At 57.0% G+C, this 16364-nt stretch overlaps 1 protein-coding gene across 1 annotated transcript in view; it reads right to left on the reverse strand.

Annotated features, from left to right (window-relative positions):
- Positions 1 to 16364, reverse strand: part of LOC120637990 (rho GTPase-activating protein 25-like) — a 48838-nt gene that overhangs the window by 862 nt on the left and 31612 nt on the right. The window contains exons 5-8 of the mRNA XM_039912227.1: positions 8564 to 8696; positions 6358 to 6431; positions 3814 to 3935; positions 1562 to 1761 (exon numbers count right to left, since the gene is read on the reverse strand). Of these exons, the coding sequence (XP_039768161.1) occupies positions 1562 to 1761; positions 3814 to 3935; positions 6358 to 6431; positions 8564 to 8696 (529 nt within the window). The remainder of the gene's footprint in view (positions 1 to 1561; positions 1762 to 3813; positions 3936 to 6357; positions 6432 to 8563; positions 8697 to 16364) is intronic.

The raw sequence follows: 16364 nt of genomic DNA on the forward strand, positions 1-16364 counted from the left end.
GAAATCCTAGTATCCCCCCGCAGCGTTTAGATCAGCGCTCGGCGCTTAACAAATATCATCATTATTATTATTATTGTTATACCACATAATAAAGTACAGTGTAGTACACAGTACTACATAGTAAGCGCTTCACAAGTACCATCACTATCAAGCAGCGTGGCCAAGTGGCAGGGACGCGGGCCCGGGAGCCAGAGGACCCGGATTCTCATCCCGGCTCCGCCACGAGTCTGCTGTGTGACCTTGGGCAAGTCATTTCACTTCTCTGGGCCTCAGTTCCCTCGTCTGTAAAACGGAGATTAAGAGGGTGAGCCCCACGGGGGACAGGGACTGGGTCTAAACTGATAAACCCGATCTCCCTCAGCGCTTAGAACAGTGCTTGGCACACAGTAAGCGCTTCAGAAGTACCATTATCGTTATTATTATTATTATTATTATTTCCCCCTACTAACCCCTTACTAACCCACTCCTCTTTCCCTTCTCCTTCCCTCTCCCAAGCGCTGAGCCACTCATTCCTCCATTCATTCGATCGTATGCATTGAGCGCTTACCGTATCGGACTCTCCCAGGCGCTCGGTCCAGGGCTCTGCCCACGGTAAACGCTCAATAGATACGCTCGACTGACGGAAAGGACGGAGCGGGAGGACGGTGGAAACCATCGTCAACGGCGACGGTACCTCTCGAGCGCTTCGGGGTGCAGAGGACCGTAGTAAGCGCTCGGGAGAGTCCGACAGAACAATAAACAGACACGTTCCCTGCCCACGGCGAGGTTGAAGCCCAGACGGGGAGACGGAAAGGAATAGAAAGAAATAAATGAGGGAGGCGGACGTAAGCGGCGCGGGGCCGGGAGGGGGGAGGGAGAAAGGGAGCGAGGCGAAGCGGAAGGGAGCGGGAGAAGAGGAGAGGAGGGCGTAGTCAGGGAAGGCTTCCTGGAGGAGGTGGGCCTTCCACAAGAGAAGCAGCGTGGCTCAGCGGAAAGAGCCCGGGCTCGGGAGTCAGAAATCACGGGTTCTAATCCCGGCTCCGCCGCTCGTCTGCCGTGCGACCTCGGACAAGCCACTTGGCTTCTCTGGGCCTCGGTGACCTCGTCTGTCGAATGGGGATGAAGGCTGTGAGCCCCCCGTGGGACAACCCCATGACCTCGTGTGACTCCCCCAGCGCTCAGAACGGTGCTTGGCACGTAATAAGAAGCAGCACGGCTCAGTGGGAAGAGCCCGGGCTCGGTTCGAATCCCGGCTCTGCCACTCGTCAGCTGGGTGACCGTGGGCGAGTCACTTCACTTCTCTGGGCCTCGGTGACCTCATCTGCAAAATGGGGATGGGGACCGTGAGCCTCACGAGGCACAACCCGATGACCCCGTATCTCCCCCAGCGCTCAGGACGGTGCTCGGCACATAGTGGGCGCTTAACCGATAGCGACATTATCATTACTAGTAAGCGCTTAACAAACACCATCTATTATTAGTAGAAGGGTTCGAAAGCGGGGAGGGTGGTGGGGTGCGAGGAGGGGGGGCCTTGTTCGGGGCAGGGGTCGGGGGAGAGGAGGGACGGCGGGGCAGCCCTCACCGTGGGGCCGAAGCCGCGGGCGTGGGGCAGGGGGCCGGGGTCCTCGGCCGCGTCCCAGCCCACCGAGCTGCGGGGCACCGGCGGTTTCTTGGGGTCGTTCTTCTGGGCCGGCGGGGACGGGGGCTCGTCCTTCGACTTGGGGAACAGCACCTCGTGGTCGCTGATCAGCGCCGTCATCACCCGCTGGATCTGAGGGGTCCCTGAGGGGAGAGGACAGGCAGTTGGGGGGGTCCGCGGGGGGGGGGGGGGGCGTCTAGGACGCAGCCGGGCCTCCGCCCCGCCTCCAGACCCTGGATCTCCGTCTGGCCCGAGCCACGTTTCGCGGGGAGGGTCCTTCTCGCCCTCGATGCACCACAACGTTCCCGACGAACCGGCTCCCCCACCGTAGGCCACAGCTGCCAAAAGGCCCTGCGTCGTTCATTCACTCAGTGCTCGGTACAGTGTCCTGCACACGGTCGGCGCCCGATGGATACCACTGATTGAGCACAGGGGGCCGGAGAGCGAAGGGCCGCTCTGTGCTACGCGCTGTGGCCAGAGGGCAGAGATCGGAGGGCGCAGATGGTCGTCGGGGGAGCATCCCCCCTTCTCAGATCCCAGGACGTTCCCCAGGGACGCCGCATTCCCGCGATCCCAGCGAGCCCCTGGCAAATTGGGGAACGCGGGCTTTGGGAAGCCGGGGGATGCGGATCCATCCATCTGTCGATCGATCGATCGTATTCATTCGTTCGTTCAATAGTATTTATTGAGCGCTTATACGTGCAGAGCACCGAACTGAGCGCTTGGAATGTATAATTCGGCAACGGACGGAGACCATCCCTGTCCAGGGATGGGCTCACGGTCTGATTTACTGAGCACTCACTGAGTCGATCGATCATATTTATAGAGAAGGAGCGTGGCCTGGTGGCTAAAACCTGGAAGCCAGAAGGTCCTGGGTTCTAATCCTGCCCCTGCCACTTTACTGCGTGACCTTGGACAAGTCCCTTCACCTCCTTGGGCCTCACTGACCTTATCTGTAATATAAATCATAAATAAATAAATGTCGGTAGTCGGTAAGCGCTTACTAGGTGCGGGGCACCGTTCTAAGCGCTGGGGGAGGTGCAGGGTCATCAGGTCGTCCCACGTGAGGCTCCCGGTCTTCATGCCCATTTGCCAGATGAGGGAACCGAGGCCCAGAGAAGTGACGTGACTCGCCCGCAGTCACCCAGCTGACAAGGGGCAGAGCCGGGAGTCGGACTCATGACCTCCGACTCCGAAGCCCGGGCTCTTTCCACTGAGCCGCGCTGCTTCCCCAATGTGGGGATGGAGATCGTGAGCCCCGTGTGGGACGGGGACTGTGGCCAACCTGATTCGCTTGTATTCGTCAGGGACGGTCCCTGTCCCGCACGGGGCTCCAAGTCTTCATCCCCATTTTACAGAGGAGGGAATCGAGGCTCAAAGAAATGAAGTTTAGACCGTGAGCCCGTCACTGGGCGGGGACGGTCTCTATCTGCTGCCGAACTGTCCATTCCAAGTGCTTAGTACAGTGCTCTGCACATAATAAGCGCTCAAGAAATACGATTGAATGAATGAATGAATGAAGTGACTTGCCCAAGGTCACACAGCAGAGAAGGGAGAGCGGGATCAGAACTCGTGACTTCTGACTCCCAGACCTGGGCTCTATCCGCTAGCCCCCGCTGCTTCTCACACAACGCTTAGTACAGTGCCTGACGGATAAGAAGTGCTTAACAAATGCCATCGTTATTATTAACCTCTGCCACTCGTCAGCTGTGTGACTGTGGGCGAGTCACTTCACTTCTCTGAGCCTCAGTTCCCTCATCTGTAAAATGGGGATTAACTGTGGGCCTCCCGCGGGACGACCCGATGACCCCGTATCTCCCCCAGCGCTTAGGACGGTGCTCGGCACGTAGGAAGCGCTTAACAGATACCAACGTTATTATTAACACGAGAAGCAGCGGGGCCTAGTGGGTAGAGCCCGGGCCTGGGAGTCGGAAGGTCCCGGGTTCTAATCCCGGCTCCGCCCCTCGTCTGCCGTGTGACCTCGGGCAGGTCACTTCTCGCGCCTCAGTGCCCTCGTGGGGAAAATGAGGACCGAGACGCCGAGCCCCGCGTGGGCCGGGGACCGCGTCCCACCCGATTGGCGTGGGTCCCCCCCCGGCCGGCGCTTAGCCCGGCGCCGGCCCCACAGTAAGCGCTCAACAAGTACCACCCTCATAACGATCATGACGCATAATATGGCGAGGGGCACCTCGTACCTCTCATGATGGTGGCGGGATCTTCGATTTTGGGCCTGATGAGGTTGACGCCGATGACGGTGGCCAGGTTCTCCACGCTCATCTTGTTGACGTGGCAGTTCAGCTGGATCTCGTGCAGAAACCTGCCCCGTGGCCGCCCGCCCCCGGGCGGGACGGTTAGAATTTCCACCGGCGTTTCCTCTCCCCCCCGTTCCGAAGCCTTATCGAAAGCCCACCTCCTCCCCGAAGCCTTCCCTGACCGCGCCCTCCGTCCCTCTCCTCCCGCGCGTCGCCCCGCCTCGCTCCCTTTCTTCATCCCCCCCTCCCGGCCCCGCGCCCGCCTACGTCCACCTCCCTCATTTATTTATTTTTATTCATGTCATCTCCCCCTCCTCGAGACTGTCAGCTCCTTCTGGGCAGGGAATGAGCTTGGGAGTCAGAGGTTGTGGGTTCTAATCCCCGCTCCGCCACCTGACTGCTGTGTGACCTTGGGCCAGTCACTTCACTCATTCATTCGATAGTATTTATTGAGCATTTACTGTGTGCAGAGCACCGTATTAAGCGCTTGGAATGGACAGTGCGGCAACAGATGGAGACCATCCCTGCCCAGTGACGGGCTCACGGTCTAATCACTTCACTTCTCTGGGCCTCGGTTCCCTCATCTGGAAAATGGGGATGGAGACTGTGAACCCCGGTGGGACGACCCGACGACCTTGTATCTCCCCCAGCGCTTAGAACGGCGCTTGGCACGTAGTAAGCGCTTAACGAATGCCATCGTCTTCATTTTTATTATTTATTTCTGTATTGTCCTCTCCCAAGCGCTCAGTACAGTGCTCTGCACACAGTAAGCGCCCAATACGATCAGGTGAATAATATCTCCCCTCCCAGCTCTACAACATGTATATCCCTATCTGTCATTTCTTTACTTCTACTAACGCCTGTCTTCTCCCCTCGACCGTCAGCTCGTTGTAGGCAAGGAAAGGGTCTGCTTCCTGTTGTCCTCTCCCAAGCGCTCAGTACGGTGCTCTGCACACAGTAAGCGCCCAATAAATACGACCGAATGAATTGAATGAGTGAACCTGTTCATCCTCCCATCCAACTATCCACAACCAACCCACGGGAAGCGGCGTTGCCTAGTGGGTAGAGCCCGGGCCTGGGCGTCAGGAGGACCTGGGTTCTAATCCCGGCTCCGCCGCTTGTCTGCTGTGGGACCTTGGCCTGGTCGCTTCACTTCTCTGGGCCTCGGTTTCCTCATCTTAAGACTGGGAGCCCCACAGGGGACAGGGACCTGATTAGCTCCTGTCTACCACAGTGCTTAGAACAGTGCCTGGCACATACAGCCCCTCGTTGGGCAGGGACTGTCTCTATCTGCTGCCGAATCGTGCTTTCCAAGCGCTTAGTACAGTGTTCTGCACACAGAAGGCGCTCAATAAATACCACTGAATGAATGAATGATTGAATGAATGAATGGTACTAAACTAGTAAACGCTAAACGCCAGGGAGAGGACAATTCAGCAATAAACAGACACATTCCCTGCCCACGATAATAATAATAACAATAATATTTGTTAAGCGCTTACTATGTGCCGAGCACTGTTCTAAGCGCTGGGGGAGATACGGGGTCATCGGACTGTCCCACGTGGGGCTCACCGTTTTAAATCTCCATTTTTACAGATGAGGGAACTGAGGCCCAGAGAAGTGAAGTGACTTGCCCAAGGTCACACAGCGGACAAGTGGCGGAGCCGGGATTAGAACCCACAGAAGCCGAAAGCTTTTCCGAGCTGCAAAGTCCAGAGGGCGGGAGACGGATATCGAAACGTCATTTAGACCGGGAGCCCGTCGTTGGGCAGGGATCGTCTCTCCATCTGTTGCCCGATGGTCCGTTCCAAGCGCTTAGTCCAGTGCCCTGCACATAGTAAGCGCTCAATAAATACTACCGAATGCAGGAATGAATGATACAAATGAATCAATGACGGATCTGAACTCAAGCGCTCTGGGGCTGAGGCTCATCCTGGACAACGCTCCCCCTCACTCATCCGGTCGTATTTACTGAGCGCCTACTGTGTGCAGAGCACTCTGCTAAGCGCTTGGAAAGCGCAATTGGGCAACGGAGGGAGTCGATCTCTGCCCGACGACCGGCTCAAGGTCTAGAAGCGGCGTGGCTCAGTGGAAAGAGCCCGGGCTTGGGAACCTGAGGTCATGGGTTCAAATCGCGGCTCTGCCACTTGTCAGTTGGGTGACCGTGGGCGAGTCACTTCGCTTCTCGGGGCCTCAGTTACCTTATCTGGAAAATGGGGATGAAGACTGGGAGCCCCACATGAGACAACCTGATTACACCGTATCTCTCCCAGCGTTTAGTACGGTGCTCAGCACGTAGTAAGTGCTTAACAAATACCAACATTATTATTATTATTATTATTATTATTAGAAGACTCCCTTGCACGCTCATCCTAGAGAGTGCTCCCCTCCGGGCTCCTCGCACACAGTGCTCCTCCTAGCCAGTGCTCCCCCAATGCTCATCCGCCCCTCGGCCCCTCTCCGCCCCGGGGTGTCGGGGAGGCCTACCTGCAGATGTAGCTCAGGAGGTTGTAATTATCTCTGGGGAGGTCCGACACCTGCTTCAGCAGCTCCTCGTGACCCTAAGGACGGCCAGTAAGTAGTCAGGACGGGGTTGGCGAACCCAGGCTAACCCCCCGCCGCCTCCCCCGGGGGCCAGTTTCCACAGAATGATAATGTTGGTATTCATTCATTCATTCAATAGTATTTATTGAGCGTTTACTATGTGCAGAGCACTGTACTAAGCGCTTGGAATGGACAAATCGCTCGATAAGCGCTTACTATGTGTCAAGCACTGTTCTCAGCGCTGCGGGGGATACGAGGTCATCAGGCCACGTGGGGCTCACTGTCTTCATCCCCATTTTCCGGATGGGGGAACTGAGGCCCAGAGAAGTGAAGGGACTGGTCCAAAGTCACCCAGCTGACGAGCGGCGGAGCCGGGATTCGAACCCGCGACCTCTGACTCCCAAGCCCGGGCTCTTGCCACTGAGCCACGCTGCTCCCTAAGCGTTGAGGCCTAGGGGCTACAGAGCCCGGGCTGGGAGTCAGAAGGACCTGGCTTCTCGTCCCGGCTCTGTCGCCTCGCCGCCGCCTGACCTTGGATAAGTCTCTTCACTCCTCTGGGCCTCAGTTTCCTCATTCGTTCATTCATTCATTCAGTAGGATTTATTGAGCGCTCACGATCGGGGATGAAGACTTTGAGGCCCTGGCGGGAAGGGGTCCGGGTCCGACCCGAATCACCTGTAACCAGCACAGCGCTCGGTACAGTGCCGGGCACATAGTGAGCGCTTAACAGATGCCACGATTATCATGATCCGGCCCCCCGGCCGCCTGCTCCGACGTGGTGCTCGTCGCCCCCAACGGAACCACCATGGCCCCGTGGCGGAGTGGCTCGAGCCCGGGCCTGGCGGTCAGAAGGTCGAGCCCGGGCTCGGGAGTCAGAGGTCGCGGGTTCTAATCCCGGGCTCTGCCACTGGCCAGCGGTGAGACTTTGAACAAGTCACTTCACTTCTCTGGACCTCAGTTCCCACATCTGGAAAACGGGGACGGAGACTGTGAGCCCCACGGGGGACCACCTCATCACCTTGTCTTCCCCTCAGCGCTTAGCACAGTGCTTGGCACAATAATAAAAAAAGATGTTGGCATTTGTTAAGCGCTCACTATGTGCAGAGCACCGTTCTAAGCGCCGGGGGAGATACAGGGTCATCGGGTCGTCCCACTTGGGGCGCACAGACTTAATCCCCATTTTCCAGATGAGGTCACTGAGGCCCAGAGAAGGGAAGTGACCTGCCCTCGGTCACCCAGCCGAAAAGTGGCAGAGCCGGGATTCGAACCCATGACCTCTGACTCCCAAGCCCGGGCTCTTGCCACTGAGTCACGCTGTATCTCCCCCAGAGCTTAGAACAGTGCTCGGCACATAGTAAGCACTCAACCAATACCAACATTACTATGGCAAGAGCCCAGGTGAGGGAGGCAGAGGTCACGGGTTCTAATCCCGCCTCCACCGCCTGTCCGCTGCCTGACTGTGGGTAAGTCACTTCACTTCTCGGTGCCTCGTCTGTAAAACGGGGAGGGAGAGGGTGAGCCCCACGTGGGACAACCCCATGACCCCGCATCTCCCCCGGGGCTTAGAATAATAATAATAATAATAATATCGGTATTTGTAAGTGCTGACTAGGTGCAGAGCACTCTTCTAAGCGCTGGGGTAATAATAATAATAACGTTGGTATCTGTTAAGCGCTTACTATGTGCCGAGCACCGTTCTAAGCGCTGGGGTAGACACGGGGGAATCGGGTCGTCCCCCGTGGGGCTCCCGGTCTCCATCCCCCTTTTACAGATGAGGGAACCGAGGCCCAGAGAAGTGGAGTGACTGGCCGACGGTCACACGGCCGACAAGTGGCAGAGATAGAGAGTATTCAGGCTGTCCCCCGTGGGGCTCCCGGTCTTCATCCCCATTTTCCGGATGAGGCGACTGAGGCCCAGAGAAGCGAAGTGACCTGCCCCCGGTCGCCCAGCTGACAAGGGGGCAGAGCGGGGACTCGAACCCGTGGCCTCTGACTCCCAAGCCGGGGCTCTGCCCGCCGAGCCGCGCTGAACAGAGTCAGCGCTCAACCAATACCAACGTTATCATCAGTAGAGCGCCCCAGCCGCCCCGAGCGAGCGTCCCCGGGGACCCCGGGGTGGCGAGGCCGGGAAAGGGGGCGACGGCCGGTACCTTGGGCCTGTCGTTGTCCAGCAGCTGGCCGCAGAGCAGGAAGCTTTCGTACTGGCTCCAGGGGACCACGGGCTCGGGCAGCTCCCGTAGGTACAGCTTGAACAGCGAGGCTACCGTGTGGACGTCCGTGTCCCTGTTGGGGGGGGAGACGCGCCAGGCCCCGCCTTGACACCCGGATCCGACCGGTCGTCACCGACCGGGCTCCTACCGGGTGCGGGGCCCGGCGGCAGGAGGCGGGGCCCGGGAGGTGGGCCCGGGTTCTCGGTGCGGCGCTCGAGCGCTCAGCACAGCGCTCCGCCCGGAGCAGGCGCTCCATAAATACGGTGGGATGGAGGGACGAACGCCGGCTCCGCCGCCTGTCGGCTGCGTGACCTCGGGCAAGCCGGCTCACCTCTCTGTGCCTCTCGGCGACCTCATCTGGAAAATGGTGGGCCGGGCCCCGGGTGGCTCGTAATAATAACGGTAAGGTTGGTGTTCGGTAAGCGCTCACTAGGCGCCGAGCACTGTTCTAAGCGCCGGGGGAGATACGAGGTCATCAGATGGTCCCCCGTGGGGCTCCCAATCTTCATCCCCATTTGCCAGATGAAGGAACGGAGGCCCGGAGAAGTGAAGTGGCTTGCCCAAATAATAATAACGCCGGCATCCGTGAAGCGCCTACTATGCGCCGAGCACCGTTCTAAGCGCCGGGGGAGATGCGAGGTGATCGGGTCGTCCCCCGTGAGGCTCACGGTCTTCACTGCCGTTTTCCAGATGAGGTCACCGAGGCCCAGAGAAGTGAAGTGACTCGCTCACGGTCGGCGGCCGGGCGGCCGGGCCGGGATTCGGACCCGCGACCTCTGACTCCCAAGCCCGGGCTCTTTCCACTGAGCCGCGCCGCTTCCCCCAAGTCACCCAGCTGCCGAGCGGCGGAGCGGGGATTCGAACTCCCGCCCTCTGACTCTCAAGCCCGGGCTCTTGCCACTGAGCCACGCTGCTCCTCTCTATCCCGGCGCTTAGAACAGTGCCTGGCACCTAGTAAGCGCTTAACAAATACCAACGTTATCAGTAAGCGCTTGGGAGAGTCCAGTACGACAATAAACGGCCTCCTCAGCCCACAAGAGGACAGTCTGGCGTGTACAGGACGACGCGTCAATATCGATATATTTATTTCTATTAAAGTCTGTCTCCCCCTCTAGACCGTGAGCTCGTTCTGGGCGGGGTATGTGTCCCCTTAGTGTCCTCTCCCAAGCGCTTAGCACGGTGCTCTGCACACAGGAAGGCGCTCAGTAAATAGCGTTGGTATTTGTTAAGCGCTTACTACGTGCAGAGCACCGTTCTAAGCGCTGGGGGAGACACAAGGGAATCAGGTTGTCCCACGTGGGGCTCCCGGTCTTCATCCCCATTTTACAGATGAGGGAACTGAGGCCCAGAGAAGTTCAGTGACTCGCCCACGGTCACACAGCTGACAAGTGGCGGAGCAGGGATTCGAACCCATGACCTCCGACTCCAGAGCCCGTGCTCTTTCCACTGAGCCCACGCTGCCCGAACGGACCCATTCACGCACCTCCGTAATCAAGCAAGCAAGCAGCGTGGCCTAGTGGGTAGAGCCCGGGCCCGGGAGTCCGAAGGCCCCGGGTTCTAATCCCGGCTCCGCCGCCCCTCTGCCGTGTGACCTCGGACAAGTCATGGCCCTTCTCATCTGGAAAATGGGGATGAAGACCGTGAGCCCCATGTGGGACAGGGACTGGGTCCAGCCTGGTTAGCTGGTCTCTACCCCAGCGTTTAGCGCAGTGTCTGGCACATAGTAAGTGCTTCACGTGCTGTATTTTCCACTCACACTTATAATAACAATAGCGCTCACCACGTGCCAGGCACTGGCCTAAGCGCTGGGACGGATACAAGCAAATCGAGTCGGACGTAGAGTCCCTGTCCCCTGTGAGCAGCGAGGCTCAGTGGAAAGAGCACGGGCTGTGGAATCAGAGGTCATGGGTTCGAATCGCGGCCCCGCCACTTGTCAGCTGTGTGACCGTGGGCAAGTCACGTCACTTCTCCGGGCCTCAGTTCCCTCCTCTGGAAAATGGGGATGAAGACTGGGAGCCCCACGGGGGACAACCTGACGACCTTGTATCACCCCCGGCGCTTAGGAGAGTGCTCGGCACATATAAGAGTTTAACAGATACCAATATTAGTATTAGGATCATTATTCTCTGTGCCTCAGATACGTCATCTGGAAAATGGGGATTAAGACCGCGAGCCCCACGCGGGACAAGTCGATGACGTAGTATCTACCCCTGCGCTTAGAACAGTGCCCGGCCTCCATCTGGGCACTTAATCCCACGTGGAGCTCACAGTCTCAATCCCTACTTGACAGATGAGGGAACTGAGGCCCAGAGAAGTGAAGCGACCGGCCCAAGGTCACCCAGCAGCCGCGTGGAGAGGCCGGAATTAGAACCCAGGTCCTTCTGACTCCCGGGCTCTACCCGCTAGGCCACCCTGCTTCTCCTGCCTCCTTTCTTCCCTTCCGCTCAGACGGGGGGGCCGCGGGGGAAAGGGAGAAGAGGAGCTGGAATCGGCTGGTCTGGTTTGCCGAAATGGGAACCGCGTTTTCCGACCATCGCCGCCCGTGGTATTTATTGAGCGCTTACTATGTACAGTCCCAAAATGGACGACTGGTGGGTCAGATCGTATAGTTCCCAGAAGCCTCTGGTCCGCAGCGGCCCTTGTCCTGCTTTCTTTTTTCCCCCTTTTTCTTTCCAGACGGTCTTTCGTCTTTTTGCGGTATTTGTTAAGCGCTTTCGGTGCGCCAAGCGCTGTTCTAATTGCTGTGGAAGATACAAGCCTCAGTGGAAGGAGCGCGGGCTTGGGAGTCCGAGGTCACGGGTTCTAATCCCGGCTCTGCCGCTAGTCAGCTGTGTGACCTTGGGCAAGTCACTTCACTTCTCTGGGCCTCAGTGACCTCATCTGTCAAATGGGGATTAAAACTGTGAGCCCCACGTGGGACAACGTGATCACCTTGTATCCCCCAGCGCTTAGAACGGTGCTTTGCACATAGTAAGCGCTTAACAAATACCACGGTTTACTTTTTATTTTTTACAAGCTAATCAGGCTGGACACGGTCCCTGTCCCACGTGGGACTCCCAGTCTTCATCCCCATTTTCCACATGAGGGAACTGCGGCCCGGAAAAGTGAAATGACCTGCCCAAGATGACACAGATGAGGGGGCGGAACCGGGGTTAGAGCCCAGATCCTTCTGACTCCCAGGTCTGTCCGGGAAGCAGGACGGGCGGCTCAGAGAATAATAATAATAATTATGGTGGTATTTGTTAAGCGCTTACTATGTGCAAAGCACTGTTCTAAGCGCTGGGGGGATACAGGGTGATCAGATTGTCCCACATAGGGCTCACAGTTTTAATCCCCATTTTCCAGCTGAGGTCACTGAGGCCCAGAGAAGCGAAGTGACTCGCCCACAGTCACACAGCTGCCAAGGGGCAGAGCCGCGAGTCGAACCCATGACCTCTGACTCCCAAGCCCGGGCTCTTGCCACTGAGCCACGCTGTTTCCCCAGCCACACTGTGGTTAAGGTTTACTAGGTTCCAACCACTGTACTAGACACTGAGGGAGCTAATCAGATACAGGACCTGCCCCTCATGGGACTCACAGTCTAAGAAGGAGGGAGAACAGAGATTATTAATAATAATAATAATAATAATAATAATTGTGGTATTTGTTAAGCGCCTACTATGTGCCGGGCACTGTATCAAGTGCTGCGGTAGATATGAGCTGATCAGGTCGGACACAGTCCCTGTCCCACATGGGGCTCACAGTCTAAGGGGGAGGGAGAACAGGGATTATAATGATGATAACTGCGGTATTTGTTAAGCGCCTACTATGTGCCAGGCACCGTAGTAAGTGCTGGAGGAGATAGGGGTTGGTCGGGTTGGACACGGTCCCTGTCCCACGTGGGGCTCGAGGTCTTCATCCCCATTTTCCAGATGAGGGAACTGAGGCCCAGAGACGTGACCCGCCCCAGGTCACGCAGCGGACAAGCGGCGGAGCCGGGATTAGAACCCAGGTCCTTCCGACCCCCAGGCCCGGGCCCCATCCGCTAGGCCTCGAAATGCCCTTTTTGTGGACGAAGACATGGAGGCCCAGAGGAATGAGGTGCCTTCCCCCAGGTGACGGAGCAGAGACCCCTGGGGAAGGCGAGCCTCCGGAATAATGATAATTATTATTATTACGGTACTTGTTAAGCGCTGACTTTGTGCCAAGCACTGTTCCGAGCCCCGGGGTAGACACGAGGTCATCAGGTGGGACCCGGGCCCTGTCCCACCCGGGGCTCACAGTCTCAACCGCCCGTTTTCCAGATGAGGCCCAGAGAAGTAAAGCGTCCTGCCCAAGGTCCCACAGCCGACAAGCGGCAGAGCGGGGGATCGGAACCCATGACCCTTCGGATCCCAGGCCGGGAGCTCGGGCCTTCGGACTCCCGGTTCTCCACGGGGCTGATGGCCCCCAGGCTCGCGCACCACGTCCCGCCGCAGCGTACCGCACAACAGCGCACCGCTGGGGTGGGACAGGAGGCAGGGGCAGGGAAAGGATGAGGGGGAGGCCAAAGAGGAAGCCGGAGTGCCCGCCCTCCGGCCTGCCTTCCTTCCTTCCTCATTTCAAGGGCCACCGGGTCAAGAGAGAAGGCTGGAGCGGGGCACGGCCTGAGAAACGGCCTGGGGAGAGACGCTCTCTCTGTCTCTCTCTTTTTTCCTTTCTCTCTGGTCCTGGGGTCGAGGCTGAGAATCTCTCTCTCTCTTCATCTCTGGTCCTGCGAGGCTGGGATGTCTCTCTCTCCCTCTGTCTCTGTCTCTCTCTCATCCTCTCCCTCTCTCTCATCCCATCATCCCATCAGAGAAGCAGCGTGGCTCGGTGGAAAGAGCGTGGGCTTTGGCGGCCGAGGTCATGAGTTCGAATCCCGGCTCCGCCACTCGTCAGCTGGGCGACTGGGGGCGAGTCACTTCACTTCTCTGGGCCTCGGTGACCTCACCTGGAAAATGGGGATGAAGACCGGGAGCCCCACGTGGGACAACCTGATTCCCCCGCGTCTCCCCCAGAACAGTGCGCTGCACTGGACCTCTGCACCTTGTCAGCTGTGTGATTGTGGGCAAGTCACTTGACTTCTCTGGGCCTCAGTTCCCTCATCTGGAAAATGGGGATTAACTGTGAGCCGCTCGTGGGACCACCTGATGACCCTGTATCTACCCCTGCGCTTGGAACAGTGCTCGGCACATAGTAAGCGCTTAACAAATCCCAACATTATTAGTAAGCGCTTAACAAATACCAACATCAATCCTGGTGCAGAGACTGAGAGATTCTCTCTTTCAGTCCTGGGTCAGAGCCTGGGAAGTCTCTCTCTCTCCCCCAACCCTCACCTCCTCCAGGAAGCCTTCCCAGACTGAGCCCCCCCTTTCCCTCTGCTCCTCCCCCTCTCCCTTCCCCTCCCCTCGGCACTCTGCTCGTCCGCTCATCTGTATAGATTTTGATGACCCTATTTATGTTGTTAATGAGATGTTCATCCCCTTGATTCTATTTATCGCTATTGTTTTTGTCCATCCGTCTCCCCGCATTAGACGGTGAGCCCGTCACTGGGCGGGGACGGTCTCTCTCTGTTGCCGAATTGTCCATTCCAAGCGCTTAGTCCAGTGCTCTGCACAGAGTAAGCGCTCAATAAATACTATTGAATGAATGAATGAATGAACCCCCTCATATCCTGGGGCAGAGACTGAGAGTTTCTCTCTCTTCCCCGAGACAGAGGCTATTTTCTCTTTCTCTTTCTCTTTTTCTCTGGTCCTGGGGCAGAGGCTGGGAACTCTCGCTCTCTCTCTCTCTCTATCTCTCTCTCTATCTCCCTCTCCTCTCTCTCATCCTAGGGCAGAGGCTGAGTGTCTCTTTTTATTTCTGTTTGGTCCCGGGGCAGGGGCTGTGGGAACTTTCTCTCTCTCTGTCTTGCTCTCTCTTTCTGGTCCTGGAGCAGAGGCTAAGAGGTTTTTTTTTCCCTCTCGATTTCTAGCTGGTCCTGGGGCAGAGGGTGGGAACTCCCTCCCTCTCTCTCTCTCCCTCCCTCTCTTTTTCTCTCTCTTTCTGGTTCTGGGGCAGAGGCTGAGAGTTTTATTCTCTCTCTCCTTCTCTCTGGTCCTGGGGCAGAGGCTGGGAAGTCTCTCTCTCTCTCTATCTCCCTCTCCTCTCTCTCATCTTGGGGCAGAGGCTGCGTTTCTCTCGTGGCTCAGTGGAAAGAGCAGGGGCTTTGGAGTCAGAGGCCATGAGTTCGAATCCCGGCTCTGCCACTTGTCAGCTGTGTGACTGTGGGCGAGTCACTTCACTTCTCTGTGCCTCAGTTCCCTCATCTGTAAAATGGGGATGAAGACTGTGAGCCCCACGTGGGACAACCTGATTTCCCTGCGTCTACCCCAGCGCTTAGAACAGTGCGCTGCACATAGTAAGCGCTTAACAAATACTAACATTATTATCTCTCTATTTCTATCTGATCTTGGGACAGAGGCCGGGAACTCTCTCTCTCTCACCCTTTCTCTCTCTCTCTCTCTCTCATTTCTCTCTCTTTTTCTCTCTCACTCTCTCTCTCTCTGGTCCTGGGGCAGAGACTGGGAAGTGATTCTCTCTCTCTCTCATCTATTTATCTCTATCTCCCTCTCCTCTCTCTCATCCTGGAGCAGAGGCTGAGTTTCTCTCTCTATTTCTTTCTGGTCCTGGGACTGAGGCTGGGAACTCTCTCTCTCTCTCTGTGCATCTCTTTCTCTCTCTTCCTCTCTCTCTTTCTGGTCCTGGGGCAGAGAATGAGAGTTTCTGGTCCTGGGACAGAGGCTGGGAACAGTCTCTCTCTCTCTCTTTCTGGTCCTGAGGCAGAGGGTGGAAAGTCTCTCTCTCTCACTCTATCTCCCTCTCCTCTCATAGTGGGGTAGAGGCTGAGTTTCTCTCTCTATTTTTATCTGGTCTTGGGACGGAGGCTGGGAACTCTCTTTCTCCCTCCCTCTCCCTCTCTTTCTCGCTCTCTTTCTGGTGTTTGGGCAGAAACTGAGAGCTTTTTTTCTCTCTCCTCTCTGGTCCTGGGGCAGTGGCTGGGAAATCTCTCTCACCCTCTCCCTCTATCTCCCTCTCCTCTCTCTCATCCTGGGGCAGAAGCCGAGTTTCTCTCTCTATTTCTATATGATCCTGGGACAGAGGCCGGAAAATCTCTCTCTCCCTTTCTTTCTCTATGTCTCTCTCTCTCTCTCTCCCACCTCCCTCTCTTTCTCGCTCTCTTTCTGGTGTTGGGGCAGAGGCTGAGAGCTTTTTTTTTTCTCTCCTCTCTGGGCCTGGGGCAGTGGCTGGGAAATCTCTCTCACTCTCTCTCTCTATCTCCCTCTCCTCTCTCTCATCCTGGGGCAGAGGCTGAGTTTCTCTCTCTATTTCTATCTGGTCCTGGGACAGGGATTGGAAAATGTCTCTTTCCCCCTTTCTTTCTCTCTGTCTTTCCCACTCTCTCCCCCTCTCCCTCTCTTTCTGGTGCTGGGGCAGAGGCTGAGAGCTTTTTTTTTCCTCTCCGTCTCTTTCTCTTTGGTCCTGACACTGAGGCTGGGAAATCTCTCTCATCTATCTATCTATCTATCTCTCTATCGTCCCTCGTCTCTCTCATCTTGGGGAAGAGACTGAGTTTCTCTTTCTATTTCTATTTCTATTAGACTGTAAGCCCGTCAAACGGCAGGGACCGTCTCTATCTGTTGCCGACTTGTTCATCCCAAGCGCTTAGTACAGTGCTCTGCACATAGTAAGCGCTCAATAA

Source organism: Ornithorhynchus anatinus, chromosome 5, assembly GCF_004115215.2.
Source record: "Ornithorhynchus anatinus isolate Pmale09 chromosome 5, mOrnAna1.pri.v4, whole genome shotgun sequence".
In the NCBI taxonomy this organism is placed as follows: Eukaryota; Metazoa; Chordata; class Mammalia; order Monotremata; family Ornithorhynchidae; genus Ornithorhynchus; species Ornithorhynchus anatinus.